Here is a 20359-nt window from a genome sequence, read left to right as displayed (position 1 = left end):
CAAATTTGTTTTTGATGCTAACAGGTAGCATTCCTTTTAAAGAAATGATTTCGAAACTCCAAATATAATTCTATTAACAATTAGGTTAATTGTTGTGATGTTCATTTGCTGTATTCAAGTTAAGATCTGTATTAATAAGTATGAGGAACGGGGGGGGGGGGGGGTAGAGGACCAAAAGCTATTGTTAGGCATCACAAGTTGCACCAAATTTATTTTCAATAAAATTACAAGATTACCTATTTTTAAATTAGTGAGATCTTAGTTACAAAATTAAAAGATTATTCGTGTTTTTAACCAATACTTCACTCAGGGAGGAGGTATAGGGTGGAAAAAATTGAAAAGCAGTTCCCAAAAAGGTACTTTTTCGTGTCTTGACGGAGCAGGGTCTCCGTAAGAGCGGAGTCGTACAGAACAATATTCGACAAAAAACCAACAAAGAGAATAATCAATAAAAAAAAAAAAAAAAAAACAAACGAGACTGTGGCCCGGGGAGCGAAAAGGAAAAAAACAGAAAAAAAAAAACCCGGATATTTCACCTGTATATTCAATACAGGAATAACAATATTCGAAAAGATCGTTTGTGAATTCAACTGAATCATACAAATTAAGAATGTTTATCTTAAGAATGTTAATTAGAAAAAATAAAGAATGTATATTGCGGAGATAATGGATGATTATACCTGCTCTTTGACAAGTCGGTCAGTTCTTGGAATATGCGTGTGAAGGGGGAGGCCACTAGCAACTTCTTTGTTCTTGGGCTCAATATACACAGCATATTTCCGAGTCGGTGGATGTCTAAGACCGCTTCGAAGTTCACTAAAAAATTATTCATTAGCAACGCATTGAATTGCTGCTGTTACAATGATATTTTCTCAGATCACACTTTCCATTTGCAATTAAAATGTAATTATTTTTTTTTTATTTGTTATTATAAACCATAACAAATGTCCGCGTGTTTCGGCTTTACAAAAATAAAACTAAAAAGAAATACATACAAAAAGAAAACTATAAAAAGGACAAATAAAAGAAACCGACATTTCATAAATAGTTGTTTCTTGTAAAGTTACCTGTCTTATCTAAAGTTCTACCTGTGTTTTTTCATATTTTCATTTCATAAAAATCTGTCTGAATATAGCTTCAGTTTCTTCTTTCTCATAGGGCTAAAGGGGTTGAAACTTCCACCAGTCCTTTCCCATGGGCATACATGTCGGGATTACGAGATAAATCTTTTTCTTTTTTAAGCTGGTTTCAGACCCTGTTAGGGCTCACGTTTGTTCTGCTTTTATTTAAGAATAAACATTACATAACAGCATTAGGTTTTTTTTCAATATAGAGAGCATCGCTATTTATTTCAAACTTTACATAATATATAAAATAATAATATAGACTTTACATTAACTTTTTATGACTAAAAAACTTTATATACATGTATATATACATACATATATATATATATATATATATATATATATATATATATATATATATATATATATATATATATATATATATATATATATATATATATATATATATATATATATATATATATATATATATATATATATATATATATATATATATATATATATATATATATATATATATATATATATATATATATATATATATATATATATAATTATATATAATTATATATAATATATATATATATATAATATATATATATATATATATATATATATATATATATATATATATATATATATATATATATATATATATATATATATATATATATATATATATATATATATATATATATATATATATATATAATGCCACAATTAATGACAAGAAAAGAGTGAACTGAGCAGAATATTTTGAGAATGCGCTAAGCCGTGATAGTTAGCCTGCATGAAAAGATATAAAAAAAATGAAAAAGTTTGTGACAGTTTGGATGTGAAAGAAAATTTATTTCATAAGAGAAAATTAGTGACAGTACATAAAGAACTGAAAAATAGTAAGGCCTCAGGCACTGATGGCGTGGTAAATGAGTCTTTTAAATATAGTGATTGTGAGGTTAGAGATAAGACACTGGAGGATATGAATCTGATAATTTTAAAAGGGGAAGTTACTAACGATTTTACGAAAACTCTAATTAAACCCTTCCACAAGAAAGGTGATAAGAGTGAGTGTGGTAATTATAGAAGCATTAGCCTGGTTTCTGTAGGTTGCAAATTACTTAGTATGATGATACTTTTTAGACTTTGAGATGCTGTAGATAATGTCTTAAGAGAAGAACAGTGTGATTTCAGGAAGGATAGAGGATGTGTTGACCGAATTTTCACTCTTAGGTTAATAATAGAGAAGTACCTGAGTCATCAAACCCCCTCAGTTCTATTGATTATGAACAAGCGGTTGATTCAGCTGATAGAAGAGTTTTAAGGAAGGTCTTAGCTTTGTATGGTATACCAGACAAATACATCAAATTGATTAGTGCTATGTACGAGAATAGCACTGCCGAGGTTAAGGTAAGAAATGAGGTTAGTAGCAGGCTTCGTCTTAAATCAGGATTTAAGCAGGGTTGTGTTCTATCCCCATTTATAAGGCTCATTTTGATGGACTTTGTTCTAAGGAGCATAGTAAAGGCAATCGGAGAATACAGAATCAAATTGGGAAGGAAAACTTTCCCAGACTTAGATTATTCTGATGATTTAAGCATCCTAAAAGAAAATGTTAGCAAAGAGAACGAGTTTTTAGAGGTTTTGCGAGTTCAGGGAGCAAGATTAGGTTCAAAAATTACTGTTAAGGAGACTAAGTCGTCAATACTAGGCATAAGTAAAGGTAAAAAGGTGACATTGGGTAACGAAAAGATTGATCAGGTGGAGAGCTTCACTTACCTAGGTAGTATTATTATTAAAGGCTGTTGGTGAAATGAAGATATTAAAAGAAGGATACACAAGGCTCAGAGTGCCTTTTTAAAAGTTAAAAACAATTTGGACGAACAGAAAGATAAATCTGCGAGCCAAGATTAGAATATTGGAACCTATAGTGATAACGGTGGTCAAGTATGGTTCTGAAGCGTGGGCGATCAGAAAAACAGAGAAGAATTTGCTAGGCGTTAGGAGGTCATCCCCCAATTGGGTGGGGGGATGTCGTTAGTGAAGATTTTAGGAAAACAGGAGCTTCTTGGGAGGGTTTGAACAGATTGGGATGGAGGCGGAGCGTGCGTAGCGGAGTTGGCCTCAGGCGGCTTGGTGTTGTAGTGAGTTGTTAGTAGTAGTAGAAGTAGCATAACTACTACCGATATTAGCTAGCATTTATTCAAAAATTGAATATAACGTGTTTACATTTTCATTTAAATTTAAAAACAGGCAAAAGAGGAAAAATCAAGACAAAGTCAAATCTACACAGGTTTAAGTAAAACAAATACACTACAAGTAGTAAAACCAATGAAGGAGTTAATATTAACTCGGAACTGTTTTTCTTAATTCAAAGCTTTAACTTAAATCGTAACTTATTTATTCGGTCAGTAAACCCAATCCAAATTTTACTTTCCCAAAATTTGATTTTTCAACTGAACCAATGGTAATAGAAATAGTCAAACAGTTCGTGGTAAACGAACTGAGTAAGGAGCGACTCCGCCCAATAGTAGCCGAAACTCTTAAAAAAAAGAAGTTTGATAACTTTTAATACATCCAAAGAATATACTGATTCAAAATATATGAAATTCATAGGTTTAATGTTACCAATTAAAAGCTAAAAGCCTGAGAAAATTTACCTGATTTTCAGAAAACGAGGAAAACACACCCAAAAAGTCAAGCGATCTTAATGAAAATCACACCATCATTTTGAGCATATCAGAGAACCCTACTATAGTATTTTCAAGCCCCGAAAATGCGGAATTTCGTGGTTCAGAATCAAGATCAATGATGCAGATGTTGTTGTTTTTTTTTTTTTTTTTTTTTTTAGGCATGATCGTATCTAACCGATGACCCAAGCTTCAAACGGAAATTAAAAGTTCTAGTGCTCTTTTAAAGTGACCAAAAATATTAGAAGGTAACTAGCCCCCTCCATGCTCTTTTATTTCCCCGAAGACATCTGACCAAAATTTTGAGATAACCATTTGGATCAAGGTAGTTGGAAGGTCATTTAACTATGCTTTTAGGGATAATATTACCCACCCACCACCACTGGAGAAAGTGCTCCAAGTTATGCTATCTGCCCGTCGTTTCAATTTAGTATTTGCGATTGGGATGTATAAGTTAATTTCGTGTGAGAGGGGGGGGGGGAGCTTTCTGAGGGGGAGGGGTATTTTCACGGGGAGAATTCTACGTTAGAAGGAAATTTTCTAGGGGGAGTTTTTCCACAGAGGGAAAGGGGGATTTCACGGCAAGACTTGAAAAACAAACAGATTAAACAATTTTTGTTCAATTGAAAGTAAGGAGCAACATTAAAAATTAAAACGAACAGAAACTATTCCGCATATGAGGGGGGCTGCCCCCTCCTCAATCCCTCGAACTTCAAAGAACTGAGGGAGAGAGAGGAAAGAGCGAGATAGAAAAATAGAGAGACGGAAACGAGACCCCAACCTTGATTAATAAACAACTGATGTTCAAATGATTTTAACGTCTCATTTTGATTAATTTTAGTTTCTTGCAAGAACTCCATCAGTTTGAAATTCAATTTTCACCAGTTCCCTCATAAAACTAGCGAGTAATTTTTTTTTTTTTTTACTACATCTGTGACATAATCTTCCGAGAAAAACATTTTAGCAAAAAAAAAAAAAAAAAAAAAAAAAAAAAAAAAAAAAAAAAAAAAAAAGAAAAATAAAAAAAAACGAAGATAAAAAATCAAGAAGTTGGGAAATAAATCATATAGGTAACAAATAAAAACAAAAAAAGCTTACAGAGTACTACTCGTGCAGGACAGTGCATCATCGGTGTGCGCCCCAGAGCTCATAGACTGAGCCTCGCTATCTTGTCGAGAAACTACGGGACAAGGATTATAAACAGAATAGGGACTTGGGGCTGAGCGAGATATGGTTCTGAAAAACATAAAATATAGAATAAATAAACATTAGCATGCAATATAAAGCAAACATAATGTAATTTCAATATAAGTAATCCAGACAGGGTTGTCAAGTTGTCTCAGTTGGCTGGCCTGAAAATAAAATTACTCTGGACCTTTTTCGGTCATTGGAGAGAAAAAAAATCTAGCTATCCGTTTTACTTTTGTTTTTATATTCCATGCCTTTTCATTTAATCAAAATGTCCGTAAAAGTAAAGAGATGAGCGAAATATGTAAAAAAAAAAAAATACCAGAAATTGAAAATTCAGAATTTTGAAACAACAAATACATCAAAAGAATTAGCATTTCATGATGACTTCAAATATACCAAATTCATAAATTTTAATAGTTGTTACTGTAAGACTAGTTGCCTAGCTTCAGACAAAGGCTAGACCCCTCCCCCAAAAAGGGGTGGTATTTAGATGAACATTATACCACGACAATCAACATGTCCAAGAACTCTGGAGCCAAACTGTCAAGCCCCTCTCAATCAAAATTCGACTATTTTCCAGCCAATAGATGAATGGTCACACATCCGTGTTTATTCAAACTTTTCTCGGGGTCATAATATCGAACCAGCGATTGTAGAATATCAGGAGAGAATGATTCAGACGGATATTGAAAACTCAAGTGCCCTTTTTAAGTCAAAACAAGCAAGTCACATCAAAGTACCAGTTTCTGCCTTTTTTTGCCGCAAACTCAGTTTAAGCCGGAATAGAGCCAACACTTTATCAAAATTTTCTATAAAGTAAATCAGTTTAAAAATGTCAAAAAGCTAATTTTATAACCACGCAGCCTCAGGGGACATACTACACTGTGGTGTCACATTTGTCTTTTAACAAATATGCTTAAAAATAAACTATTATTACAAAACTTCTATCCAGCAATACTAACAGCAGTTATGTAGTATTGCAGAGTTAAGCAGTAGATTTTAGGGGAAGTGTCAGTTGGTAACTGTACCGAAGGCACCTCAACCTCAAAAAGTACGTTTTAGACCCAGTTATCGAACTTCCGTGAGAGCTCCTTCAGATAAATACCCATCTCAAGCTTCAAATTAGTCCTTATACGATATCCCTTCACTTAGATAAATAAGCATGAAGTATGAATGCCAAGGAGGTGAAAATTCCCCTTTTTCACAGAGACGGTAGTTATTAATGGGAAATCTTAGTGTTCGAACATCAAAGCATTAAGATGAAAAGTCCAACTAAAGCGTAAAGGGCGGAGATTTGATAAGTTCCATATAATCAAAGTCTTAATTTCTTCTTGTTTTTCATTGTGCGTCCCAAATGAAAGAGCTTGTGTATTGGGATTTACTTGAAACGTTTTAAAGTTGGTTTAAATACTTTGAAAGGCTGACAGAAAAAAAACAAAAAAAAAAAAACTTGCTATTACCAACCAGCTATATTTACTGCACTACAACATACTTTCAGAAAAGCACTGGTCAAACTTAAACATGAAGAAGGAGAAGTAAAGGACGCGGTGACCCCCCTCATATCAAACCTATTTGTTTTTATTAAGTCTTAATCTCACTCTTTACTTTCATAAAAAAAAGTATTTTTAAAAGGTTTTCCGATTTCAATTCCGTTACAGATAAGATTCTGATTTCAGGTGTCATAGTGGAACACTGCATCATTTTTCCGTTACTGTTTTTAAAGACAGAAAGACAGAAATACGGGTGTGTTTAAATTCGAACATGTTTCAGCAAAGATTCAGGAGACAACACCAAAGGACTTTGTAGACATATCTCAAAATGGATAAAAAGAATTATATTCAGAAAAATGTGAAAAAAAAATTAATGATTATATTGATCATGGTGGCTGGGGTTCCATCTTTGGCAAGCTGCACCTCAAGCCACAGTCTTATGGGCAACATTAATAAAGTTTCTTATTTTATTCCGAATTTTAAAATACCTCCTACCGAAACCAATATGGATTACACCACTAAAAATTATAAACGTTTCTAATTCGGAAGGAATATGGAAAAAGGCGTTAGAACAAAGAAACGCATTCTTAAAGGATTCATTCGAATGCATCAACTTTACATTTGAATCAAGAGTCAAAAAGTCTTTATCAGTCTCTAACTACTGTCCTAGTTTTCTATCTGTATTATCTTCCTTTTTTCTAACTAGAACTATCTTTCTTTTTTTTCGATGAGCATTCGAGAAAACTCTCCAAGAGGTGACTGATTTCAGATATATTTAGCTTTTTTCTTAAATTCTAGCCGAAAAACATCTAAGAAGTAAAAATAAATAAATAAATAGGTTGAGTTTGGGATCTAAAGAAAACTGGTTTCATTTTATTATAAACATAAGAAAACTAAACAGGTGCTTTTTGGACTTTGATTTCTTACTATTAAAAAATTCGTAATAAAAATATTAAATATTTCTGAGATAAAAACTAGAAAATTTTTTGACAGCAGTAGTCCAAAGGGAGTCATTAGGGCACTACATCATTTTTCGAACATATTCTTTTTTGGGCCAGCATTGTTCAAACCTATTCAAGCGGTGATTGATAAAAGGAGAAAAAAAAAATCCACCGTCATTTCCTTGTCCTATTCTTCGACGACACAAGTTACCTCCTTCATATTCAAGAGTGACAAGAAACACAAAGGTATCTTATCACAAAAGGAATATATCCTTTATAAAGTGTTACATAGGGTATAACCAAACTTTTATTTTTTCTTCTAGAAGCAAAGATTTTTCTTTGATCTTAGTCGAAAAGAAAAGAGGTCGATATAGTTTACTTTTTTCTAATATTCTTACTATAAAGAAAACATACTGAAACACTAAAGGAGAAAACAGAGAAGTCATCTTCTGAATATAGTTGTCTAAACATAACATGTACTCTTATGAAGATTAACTATGAGGGTATTTTTCCTAAAATTATAACACCAATGATAAAGCGTCTTTGTATAACTGATACACTGCGATTAGGGATTATTTCTAAGGACATGCATATAAAAGAGGAGCCTATTTTGGGAAGAGGCAACGTTTCGCTTCTGCCAGCAACCGACCCAGTTCCCTAATCAAAAGGGGTTTCTCTAAGGATTTCCTGCCGTTTGTTAAAAAACTAAATGGATCATTGCCCCCCCCCCCTCACTCAAATAATATCCTTTCAAACACCAGCAATCTCTCTTTTGTTGAAATGGAATTGGCACCCACCACTTCAAACTATATCCTATTCAAGCTAAACAATTAGTTTTCACTTTGAAAACAAATCTTTCAAGCTAAAAAATTAACGAAATGTAACGCAAGACACCAACTAGAAAAAACTCTAGATATATTAGTCTTGACATGCGAAGGGAAAGCATATATATCATGATCATGAACAGAGGAGGGCATAGCTATACAGAGCGCTGGTGCCACAAGAAGATAGGGTAAAACAGATATATATTCTTTCAAAGATTAATTCAAAATTACTAAAGATCCACATTGCCACATTGTTCGTACAAGGAACTAAGTAATTATTTAGAAGAAGTATCAAGAAGATTCGATTGTAGTAGTCAAGGCGTCATCAATAGTGATAGTAATATTAGAGTTTCTGTAGATGAAAATACAATAATAAAGTTATTTGGTGAGAGCCTTGATAAGGTAGCTAACATCAGGGATGTATACCCCAACAATGCATTGTGACTGTTGTGAGCAAATAGACAAAATATCAATTAAAAACTCTAAGATCTCTTTCAAATAGAAAAGGTTTTAATGTAATGTTGGCCACTATTTTAGAACACCTCCAACAGGACATACCCGAAGATGACAGAGAACAGCTGATAGATTGTACAGGTTGGAAAGAGGATGTCATAGATTCATTTTCTGTCTGTGATTACTGTTCTAGGAAAATGTTGAAAAAGTCAGGAGATGGCCGATCAGTATGAAATAACCTTCATATCCACTGTACACCGGAATTTATAAAGTGTCGAAATGATTTTGAAATGGCGATGATTCGATTTATAATGCCTTGTCTTACGATCGTCAGATTAGGGCAAGTAACTGCGTTGAAGAGACCTTTTTCATAAAGGATCGATATATTTTAAATTAAAGAATAAATAGTAAAGCCTATAATAACTGAATATTACTAGGAGACTAAATATTTGTAATAAGACCTTACTTTCCTAGAAACCAGCATCATCCAATTATAATTATTACATAAAGGATCGATACTGTAATTAGGAATTTTATAAGTATCATCGGTATCATGGTACTATTGATACCACTAAAAGAGAATTATAAACTAAAAGAAATCAACCCTGGGTGGTCTTGAACCACCAACCTTTCGGTTAACACCCGATCGTGCTAGCCACTTTAACCATTACGTCATATACAATGTTAATTTTGTAAAATTAACAATATGATACATAAAGGATCGATAATGTTCATTATAAATGGGGACTATGTAAGCTTCATCGGATATAGCTGAAATCTAGTAAAGAACCAACCACGGCACATAGTAACTATAAGTTATTTGGACGTCATGACATCAAGAAAAGGCTCAAATTGTCTGCGTTTAGAAGACAAGTGACAATGAGAATCCATATACAGAAGCCTGCCGCATGCGGGAGAGAGAGAGAGAGAGAGAGAGAGAGAGAGAGAGAGAGAGAGAGAGAGAGAGAGAGAGAGAGAGAGAGAGAGAGACAGACAGAGACAGAGAGAGAGAGAGAAAGAGAGCAAGAGAGAGAGAAAGTGCCGGGAGACGGGCGGCATTGTCACCGGTCCTCGGCACGGGCACGCGGCAGACTTGTATATATTGATTCCCATTGTCGCTTGTCATCTAAACCCAGCCTCTTCCTGTCATGGCGTCGCCATAGGTTCGATACAACCACCCTGAGAAAAATACAAATTCTTCCTTAAAGTTGTGATCTATTTAGATCGTTTTTGTGGCCAGAAATGGCAATATGCAAGTTTCAAGGAAAAAAACTTCGTAGCCGATTTCGAGACCGGGCCTCGGCACTGCTACGCTGCAGGCTTGTATATATTGATTCTCATTATCGCTTGTCTTCTAACCGCAGACATCGCTTGTCTTCTAACCGCAGACAATGTGAGCCTCTTCTTGATGTCATGGCGTCACCATAGGCTCGATACAACCACCCTCAGAAAAATACAAATTCTTCCTGAAAGTTTTAACCTTTTTAGATCAGTTTTTGTGGCCAGAGATGCCAATATGCCAGTTTCAAGAAGAAAACAACTATGTAGCCGATTTTGAGACTGGGCCCCGGCACTCGGCATGCGGCAGGCTTGTATATGTTCATTCTCTTTGGCGTCGAAGATTGTGATGGCGTTGCTCTTCTTACGTAACATTTCTTTCTTCTTCACTTTCATTTTTGACTCATTCTGATTTTGAATCTGGGGGGTGGATATGATGGAATTTGTGCCCTTGAAATCTGCTCATAAATATGACGTCAATCCTATGTTTTTTTTTTCTTCTTCCAAAATTAAAGCTCCAAACTAATTTTCTCAAACTCGTGATATATGCAGATCCTTTTTGCAGGCCAGAAAATCCCATGATGCCAATTTTCCAAAATTGTCAAAGATATTTTAGACAAGTTCTGATTCTCACTGTCGCTGGTAATTCTCGATGCCGCTAATCTCCGAACCACATATTTCTTCTAACTGGATATTTTTTTTCCTTCACTTAAGTAATCTAACCGCATATTTCTTTGTTCCTCATGGTCAAGGATATTCATTTATCCTCTAGGTATTACGAAACTACGAAAACCCCTTTTGCAAAGACTCATTACACTTGGTGTTTTATACTCAGCTATGCTTTTTGTGTAATTTTGCCTGCATCATAGACGAACACACAAACACATATTACATATATATATATATATATATATATATATATATATATATATATATATATATATATATATATATATATATTATGATGTTGAGATAGAAGGATACAAAGTCGAAGGAAATTAAAGTAGGATACAAAGAGAGGAAAAAACAGTGTCATCGTCTTTTTCTCTGTAATATAACTGAAGCGTTTCAAATTCATTTGATGGGTTCGGCACGGGATTTCTTTTAAGAGGGAATCATCAAAGGGGAACTCTGTTTCGCTTGAATTGAGGCGGCACTCTTTGCATTTGAGTGAAGTAAGGTGAACACTTTGCTTACCAAAAGATGAAAGGAAGAGATAGAAAATGATCAGAGAGAATCTGGACTTGGAGAAATGATGACTTTGTTAGAGGTCTGTTATTCACTTACCAGCTATAAATAACAAAAAATACAAAAGAATATTTATAAAAACCAGGCTACATACAATTAAACACAAATCCAAAACTCTTGTTTTGTACTTGAATCTTTCAGAAGCTAAATATAATAAACGTCATTAAATAAATCACAGAGATAATTAAAGATAATGATAAATTGCTATTTCATATTTTAGTTTAGAAGTCACCTTGTGGACTAACTCTAAATACGAGGATGTATGCCAGCACATTTCAGTGCAGCATTTCAATTTGGCTATACAATTTATTTCAATGTTTCATATACATTCATTTCAATCTGATGAAGTCAAAATGGCTATATTTGACCATATAGGTATATCTTGATTGGACTAAGTCAAATTCGACTCTTAAAACATAATGTAATACTCAATAGCCAAGATGTGTTTTATATGTGTTTATACTATAATTACTGTTCTTTTGAATATACAAAGGTCAACCAAGTTCTTTCACAATAAAATCTAAAAACTAAACTATAAAGACGAAATTTAACCAATTTCGCGCAAAACGTGTCCATTTTTTAAATAACGTTCAACTTATTGAGTTTATAAAAGCTCATTTAAGAATATTCAGATAACTTGTCCCAAAATTGACCCCTCTCCCCCTTCCTATTTCTTAATAACGAATGTAGTGGCCAGGGACAAAAAAGGACGCGGGAGGACCCTGGTGGCAGAACATTTCGGTTCCCCATTTAAAATATCACACAATAGTGATATACCTATACAATACGAATCAAGCGAAAGTGAACTAATGAGCCCGGAATTACTAAAAATTCTGGAGAAAAAAAAATGCTGATCATTTTTCCTAAAAAGTTGAAATGACGAAAAAAAAATGTCATTTCACATCAATGTAGTTTCGGCGGTCAGACATTGAAATATTCAATTTCGATCCTGCGAACTCTTGGGTCTCTTCTTTTACCTGTTTAATTCAACCATGGGCTTCCCGAATTATTCTACATCTTAAAGAGTTTGAGAACGGTCATGTCCAGGATTTGTATTCGGGAGGGGGGGGGGGGTATCTAAGAATTTTGTTCGAAGGGGGGGGGTTAAAAAGTCTTTTTAACTGCATTTTTCAAGTCAAAGAGTTGGAGGAATATTTTTTAGTATTAAAGGAGGGGGGTCAGAACCGTTCCCCCTTCTTGACCTTCCTTTGAGGTTTATGAAGGTTTCACTATATCATACAGATATATACCTTGCAAATACTTCAGATTTTTGTCTCGCATCCGTGGTATAGAGCCTTCTTGTTTGAGTCGCCTCTAGAGCTTTTCTTGTAAGTGGTGCAAGCGCCGCTGATTTGCTTGACGTTGCTAAGGAGGTAGTGGGCAGTTCCATGTCTTCCATTACAGTTGGTAAGGTTCTCGTGTTCGGGTTTCGGGGAAAATCCACGGATTCTGTATCGCTTTCATCCCCTTAAATTCAATATAAAAATAGAATGGTTTTGCTTTAAAACAATCCGCAGTCGAAACATATAAGAATATAGAGAAAAAAGCTCAAGCGAAGAACATGGCAAGATTTTTCCCCTGCAGAAAAAACATCTTAACAAACATAAAATAGGAAATTCTGACCTAAAAAACCAGTAGCAACTTCCTTTTAAAAATTGGGTCTGTTTGGACCTATAGGCAAGTCATAAATATACATCACCCAAAGACATGAATATACACCAAAAAAGAATTACCCCTCATGATCTATTCAGAAATTCGCCCCCCTTAGAATTTTTTTTAGAAAGAGCGCTAAAATGGGGAACAAGCCAGATACACTGCGTGAGCAAAGAACCTTACCTACCTCTTCAAGTGTTTCATCATCTGCTGTCATAATACCTCAGTTACAGCAAAAAAAGAAAAAAAAATCTCATGCTGGCCATGGCCTGCGTTGCGTAGGTACCGATCTTCTGACTTAATGCCTTCGGCCGGGAGTGCAATGGGTGATTGGGGGAAAATCATCCGACGCTTCCCGTATTTCCCCCCAGATTTCACCAGGTACCCATTTAAAGTTTAAGGCTGGGTCAACTCTAGCTGAGCTTACAGACTCCCACCATTAATCCCCGTTCCAAACCAAATAACCAGCAACACCAGGACTCGAGCACCTGACCGAGGGATCAAACAGTTCGTGGTAACGAACTGTAAGTAAGGAGCGACCCGGCTCAATAGTAATCGAAACTCTAAAATATTAAAACTTAAAACGAACAGAAATTATTATGTATATGAGGGGGTTCGTCCCCTAGTCAATACCTCGCTCTTTTTGCTAAAGCTTTTTTTAGTGCTCTCAAAAGAGCTATCTATTCTAATTAAACGGCCTTTGTGATTCAAGGATTTGCGATTCGAACAAAATTTGAACTTTAGCGTAAAGAGCGAGGTGTTGACTAGGGGGGCCAAACCCCTCATATACGAAAAAATTTCTGTCTGTTTGAAGTTTTAATGTTGCTCCTTACTTTCAGCTGAAAAAACTTTTTTTTTAATTTCAAGTCTAGAGCGCTAACATGTTGGCTAGGACGGCACGCACTCTTCTCTAAATACATCTAGCCCGTGTTTTTTAATTTTTTATCGAGAGGGGGGAGTAGTAGTTCAGACCAGTTTCAGAGAGGAAATGAAACTCTTCATTCCAGATTATATACGGTCAATTTAAAGAAAACACTTTTTGAAAAATTTGAAGAAGCAGTATAGACAAAAAGTCAATTAGTAACAGATGTAACAAATTGTTGGATCTTAAAAATTTGTTTGGGGGTGGGGGCTAAAGGATGGGGTACTAACAACAATTTCAGATAATTCTATTATTTTGCAATATTCAGTATAACAGATACTTTTATGACTCGATAACATCAATATTAGTGCTAGAGGAAGTTCCCAGAAAGCCTGAATAAAACTGAGAGGCAAGATTTGAAACATTATTTAGTCAGCACTTAATAACAACTTTTTAAATATTTTATCCGCAGCGCCAGGTATATGACGAGTGCCAGATATGCCAGTCCTTTACCTAGTTTAACCCACAGGTTTTATACAACCTCTGAATCTTTGCTTGAAGAAATCAGCAGATGACTTCGATGAAATTCCACCCTCAGGCAGTTGGTAACAGAGGGATATGTAGCACTGATAAAAGCTACAGGCCTGCGACAACGATTTTGTATTTTTACCTTGACGAGCTTTTGCGACTCCTGTGAGTCTGGGGAGCTTGCGGCTGAACAAATTCCCGCGTATCATCTAAATTTCAGATACCGTGTTGAGCGGAAAAATGCCTAGTCCTGCTCCGAGTACAAGTAAGTTGACAAACTGTCGCGAAAAGAGAGAAAGCTACTCAAAATGGAAGTGAGTGGATTCACTTATAGACTATCGTCGGTGGCTTCACATCAGACGGTATCTAACATAATTCTGGAGCCTCTGCAGTGGTCCTAAGTGAAGTTTTGGAGTTGCACCATGAAGGGATGTTTCAAGGATGATCGAGTTGAATATGTGAAGGCTTTACGAGGACAGCGTGAATCCCAACTTTCTTGCACATTAGTATCGGGTCCAATCATGTTTTGACACCCAGGCAAGATACCTCCCCCCCCCCAAATAAAAAATGAATTCACGGAAGGTAGAGTTTATCAACCCTCTTGATGGCTTCATCCTTAAACTTTGAGAAGCATGGCAGCACAGAAATTTTTATCAGGAGGCTTTGTCTTCACTGCATTAGAATCGACCATGCAAGCACTTGACCATTTTCCAGTCTCTTGTAAATCCCCTTAAAAGGGATGAGGAATCCTTAATAAAGCGTTCTTCTTTCAGATGGCTGAAGGGGCTTCTCTGATTTAAGGAAGGTGGCGTAAAAGATTTGCGAAGTTGTCTCTAATGTCGTTGAATGAAGGAAACATCATTACTGCCACTATGGGGAACCCCAGCTTTGATCACAGGAACGCCTATTGGAGGCAAAGGAAGCAATAGGCCCCCTAAATATTTCTCCCCCTCCTCTCCGTCCTTTGTATTTCGACAAATACCTTTTTTTTTGTATTTTCACAGAAAAGATTGAAAAAAATCTTCCTAGATTTTGAAAAAAAGAATCCCCCCCCTCCCGGATTATTTGTGAATTAGCGCCTTTGCTTCTTCAGGTTATAACAGGAGGTATAACTTTCAGTAACAACCATCAAATGATTTTTTTAGGAACTTTAGCCATGTCATACAACCAACCAAATATTCTATATAATTTGAGCTTTTTTCCAAGATTTCTATGCCAATCTTTAGGGGAGAGTGGGGACGTGTTTTTTTCTTCTGATGTATAGGGTGGGGACACAGTAAACATCATTGTTGGAAGACCGAGAGGTCTGTAGTATACAAGTCCGTTAAGTTTATTTTCCCCATCTTTTCTACCCTCGAACCATCCCCTTGTAAAACAACATATTTAGGAGTTATTCCCGAGCTTAAGACTGGAGTCTCAACTATATATACTTTAAAAACAAATATGTTTACGTACCTCTACTATCTTTCATTTTGGGAGATTCCACCCCTTGACCCGCTTTTTGTTTCTTTGACGTCCTTTATGATTTTCTTTATTCGCCAATTTTTTGTCGGTTTTGCTCTTGTTGTCAAGGCCTACTTTGCTAGTTAGCCATAGCATCAGTGGCGGTTCTGACCCCTCTTGCGCCTGGAGTAAAATCTCGATTAGCGCCCTCCCCCTGTCTCCCACAAAATTTTCAGGCCAAAATTAAACAAAATTTTAATTTTTCAACAAAATTATTTTCAATTTATTAATCAATCAATAGCCGTCCTAGCCAAGTGGATTGGTGCGCTGAATTTAGGATTCTTTGTCCGAGAGGGCGAGGGTTCAAATCCCCTTGTAAAACAACATTTTTAGGATTTATTCCCGAGCTTAAGACTGGAGTTTCAACTATATATACTTTAAAAACAAATATGTTTACGTACCGCTACTATTTTCCATTTTGGGAGATTCCACCCCTTGACCCGCTTCTTGTTTCTTTGGCGTCCTTTATCATTTTTTTTTTATTCGCCAATTTTTTGACGGTTTTGCTCTTGTTGTCAAGGCCTACTTTGCTAGTTAGCCATAGCACCAGTGGCGGTTCTGACCCCTCTTGCGCCTGGAGTAAAATCTCGATTAGCGCCCTCCCCCTGTCTCCCACAAAATTTTCAGGCCAAAATTAAACAAAATTTTAATTTTTCAACAAAATTATTTTCAATTTATTAATTAATCAATAGCCGTCCTAGCCAAGTGGATTGGTGCGCTGAATTTAGGATTCTTTGTCCGAGAGGGCGAGGGTTCAAATCCCCTTGTAAAACAACATTTTTAGGATTTATTCCCGAGCTTAAGACTGGAGTTTCAACTATATATACTTTAAAAACAAATATGTTTACGTACCGCTACTATTTTCCATTTTGGGAGATTCCACCCCTTGACCCGCTTCTTGTTTCTTTGGCGTCCTTTATCATTTTTTTTTTATTCGCCAATTTTTTGACGGTTTTGCTCTTGTTGTCAAGGCCTACTTTGCTAGTTAGCCATAGCATCAGTGGCGGTTCTGACCCCTCTTGCGCCTGGGGTAAAATCTCGATTAGCGCCCTCCCCCTGTCTCCCACAAAATTTTCAGGCCAAAATTAAACAAAATTTTAATTTTTCAACAAAATTATTTTCAATTTATTAATTAATCAATAGCCGTCCTAGCCGAGTGGATTTGTGTGCTGGATTTAGGATTCTTTGTCCGAGAGGGCGAGGGTTCGAATCCCCTTGTAACCATCCCCTTGTAAAACAACATTTTTAGAATTTATTCCCGAGCTTAAGACTGGAGTTTCAACTATATATACTTTAAAAACAAATATGTTTACGTACCTCCACTATTTTCCATTTTGGGAGATTCCACCCCTTGACCCGCTTCTTGTTTCTTTGGCGTTCTTTATCATTTTTTTTTTATTCGCCAATTTTTTGTCGGTTTTGCTCTTGTTGTCAAGGCCTACTTTGCTAGTTAGCCATAACATCAGTGGTGTTTCTGACCCCTCTTGCGCCTGGGGTAATATCTCGATTAGCACCTCGATTAGCACCCTACCTTCCACAAAATTTTCAGGCCAAAATTAAACAAAATTTTAATTTTTCAACAAAATTATTTTCAATTTATTAATTTATCAATAGCCGTCCTAGCCGAGTGGATTGGTGCGCTGGATTTAGGATTCTTTGTACGAGAGGGCGAGGGTTCGAATCCCTTTGTAGCCATCCCCTTGTAAAACAACATTTTTAGGGTTTATCCCCGAGCTTAAGACTAGAGTTTCAACTATATATACTTTAAAAACTAATATGTTTACGTACCTCTACTACTTTCCATTTTGGGGAATTCCACCCCTTGACCCGGTTCTTGTTTCTGTGGCGTCCTTTATGATTTTTTTTTTATTCGCAAATTTTTTGTCGGTTTTGCTCTTGTTGTCAAGGCCTACTTTGCTAGTTAGCCATAGCATCAGTGGCGGTTCTGACCCCTCTTGCGCATGGGGTAAAATCTCGATTAGCGCCCTCCCCCTGTCTCCCACAAAATTTTCAGGCCAAAATTAAACAAAATTTTAATTTTTCAACAAAATTATTTTCAATTTATTAATTAATCAACAGCCGTCCTAGCCGAGTGGATTGGTGCGCTGGATTTAGGATTCTTTGTCCGAGAGGGCAAGGGTTCGAATCCCCTTGTAAAACAACGTTTTTAGGAGTTATTCCCGAGCTTAAGACTGGAGTTTGAATTATATATACTTTAAAAACAAATATGTTTACTTACCTCTACTACTTTCCATTTTGGGAGATTCCCCCCCCCCCCTTGACCCGCATCTTGTTTCTTTGGCGTCCTTTATGATTTTTTTTTTATTCGCCAATTTTTTGTCGGTTTTGCTCTTGTTGTCAAGGCCTATTTTGCTATTTAGCCATAATATCAGTGGCGGTTCTGACCCCTCTTACGCCTGGGGTAAAATCTAGATTAGAGCCCTCCCACTGTCTCCCACAAAATTTTCAGGCCAAAATTAAACAAAATTTTGATTTTTCAACAAAATTATTTTTAATTTATTAATTAATCAATAGCCGCCCTAGCCGAGTGGATTGGTGCGCTGGATTTGGGATTCTTTGTCCGAGAGGGCGAGGGTTCGAATCCCCTTGTGACCATCCCCTTGTAAAACAGCATTTTTAAGGTTTATTCCCGAGCTTAAGACTGGAATTTCAACTATATATACTGTAAAAACGAATGTGTTTACGTACCTCTACTACTTTCCATTTTGGGAGATTCCACCCCTTGACCCGCTTCTTGTTTCTTATGCACATAATCTAAAAAAATATCCGACTTAAAAAAGTTCGGAAATGTCGAATTTCGCATTTGCATCTCACATTCTTTCTGAGCCGCATCGAATATCCTCGCGTCTATCTCCAACTTTGCACTGATTTTGTCATTAATATCCCGCCGAACTTCCTCGCTTAAAGGCACTTTCCGCGAACGAACATACTTTCGATTTATCGCTTTCACAGTGGGAACTATGTCAGATCCGTGAAGTTTAAGTCCTTCGCATGCAAACCAAAATTCAAATAAATGACCACAGCCTTCGGACTCCATAAATTGTCGGTATAGTTCGACTCCATCTTGATCGAGAAGGAGGTTATGCAGATCTTCAGACCAACGAAGGTATGATGGGGATCCAGGCGTCGGTGGTGAGGAAGAACGCGTAGATTCAATTTCTCTTCGGATATCTGGAGAAAGATACTTATTATAGATACGTATATTTAAAAATATTTCAAGAGTTAGTCGAACTAAAATTGTCATAAGGACACGAGAGTAAGCATTAAAACGTAAAAAAATAAAGGTTTTTGGCTTACTGGGTTCAGTTAAATAACCAAAAAATAAACTAAAGCTCGGATGAATTCTTATAAAAAAAGTTCATGGTAACGAACTTAAGTAAGGAGCAGTCTGGCCCACTAGTAACCGAAAATCTAAAAAAGGGATTTTATTACAATTAGTACATCAAAGAATTGACTTTTTATGCTGATTCCAAATATATAAAATTCATTTAGCTTAATCTTAACCATACAAATCTATGAGCCTAAGAATATTCGCCTGATTTTCAGAAAAGGGAAAAACAACCCCAAAAATTCCAGAGACCTTACTAAAAATCACACCATCCGATTCAGCAAGTCAGAGAACCCTGTATGTTTCAAGATCATATCTACAAAAATAAAAAAAATTGTATTTGTTTGTCAGAAGAAAGGTCACGGATGCGTGTTCGTTAATTTTTTTTCCAGGAGTAATTGCATCGAACTAATGGCCCTAGAAGATCGGGTGAGAGTTCATACAAATGGAAATTCAAATGTTCTAGTGCACTTTTAAGTGACCAAAAATTTTGAAGGGCAACTAGCCCCTCCTTTCACGCCCCTTTTACCTCAAAGATATCCGATAAAAACTTTAAGGCAGCCATTTGATTCAGCCTGATCGAAATGTCAAATAAGTATGTTTCGGGGCAAGACACCCCCACACAGCTCCTGAGGAAAGGGCAACGAGTTGTTGTTTTAATTTACCCATTGTTTATACATAGCATTTGTTATTGGGAAATATAACGACTTTTTCGGGGTGGAAGGGATATTTTCTACTGGAAAAATTTTTTGGAGGGCATTTTCTGGGCAAAATTTCCCATGCAAGGGGAGGATTTTCTGGCATGATTTAAAAAAGACCAGAAATTAAATTTTTACAACTGATAGTAAGGAGCAACATTAAAAAGTTAAAACGAACAGAAGTTAATCGGTACATGACAGGGGGTGCCCCATCCTCAATCCCTTGCTCGTTATGCTAAAGTTTTTTAGTGCTTTAAAAAAGCTTCTTATTTCAATTCATCGGTCCTTTTCTTCCAGCAGTTGTTCATAAAGAATTTGAACAACAAGTCAAACTTTAGCGTAAAGAGGGGAGAACTGAGGAGGGGGCAACCACCTTCACGTAGGGAGTAATTTCTGTTCGTTTTAAGTATTAATATTGCTCCTTACTCTCGGTTGAATTTTTGTTTTAATTTAATAACTATTCTTAAGCTTGCACATCCAATTGGCTTCTTAACCACGCTTCTAAAACCAAAATTGCGTTTCAGAAAACCATAATATCGACAAAGAGGATCACGGTTTCGGTGATA

The 20359-nt window shown here is 35.9% G+C and overlaps 1 protein-coding gene across 4 annotated transcripts in view; it reads right to left on the bottom strand.

Annotated features, from left to right (window-relative positions):
* LOC148942250 (axin-1-like) overlaps window positions 1-20359 on the bottom strand; it is a 155493-nt gene that overhangs the window by 46469 nt on the left and 88665 nt on the right. For all 4 annotated transcript variants that reach the window (XM_089103538.1, XM_089103536.1, XM_089103535.1 and 1 more), the window contains exons 4-7: window positions 18456-18938; window positions 12451-12667; window positions 4874-5011; window positions 681-816 (exon numbers count right to left, since the gene is read on the bottom strand). In XM_089103538.1, the coding sequence (XP_088959664.1) occupies window positions 681-816; window positions 4874-5011; window positions 12451-12667; window positions 18456-18938 (974 nt within the window). The remainder of the gene's footprint in view (window positions 1-680; window positions 817-4873; window positions 5012-12450; window positions 12668-18455; window positions 18939-20359) is intronic.

Source organism: Artemia sp. Qi Xiang Cuo, chromosome 17, assembly GCF_049724085.1.
Source record: "Artemia sp. Qi Xiang Cuo chromosome 17, ASM4972408v1, whole genome shotgun sequence".
NCBI lineage: Eukaryota > Metazoa > Arthropoda > Branchiopoda > Anostraca > Artemiidae > Artemia > Artemia sp. Qi Xiang Cuo.
This window is presented reverse-complemented; position numbering and strand designations above follow the sequence as displayed.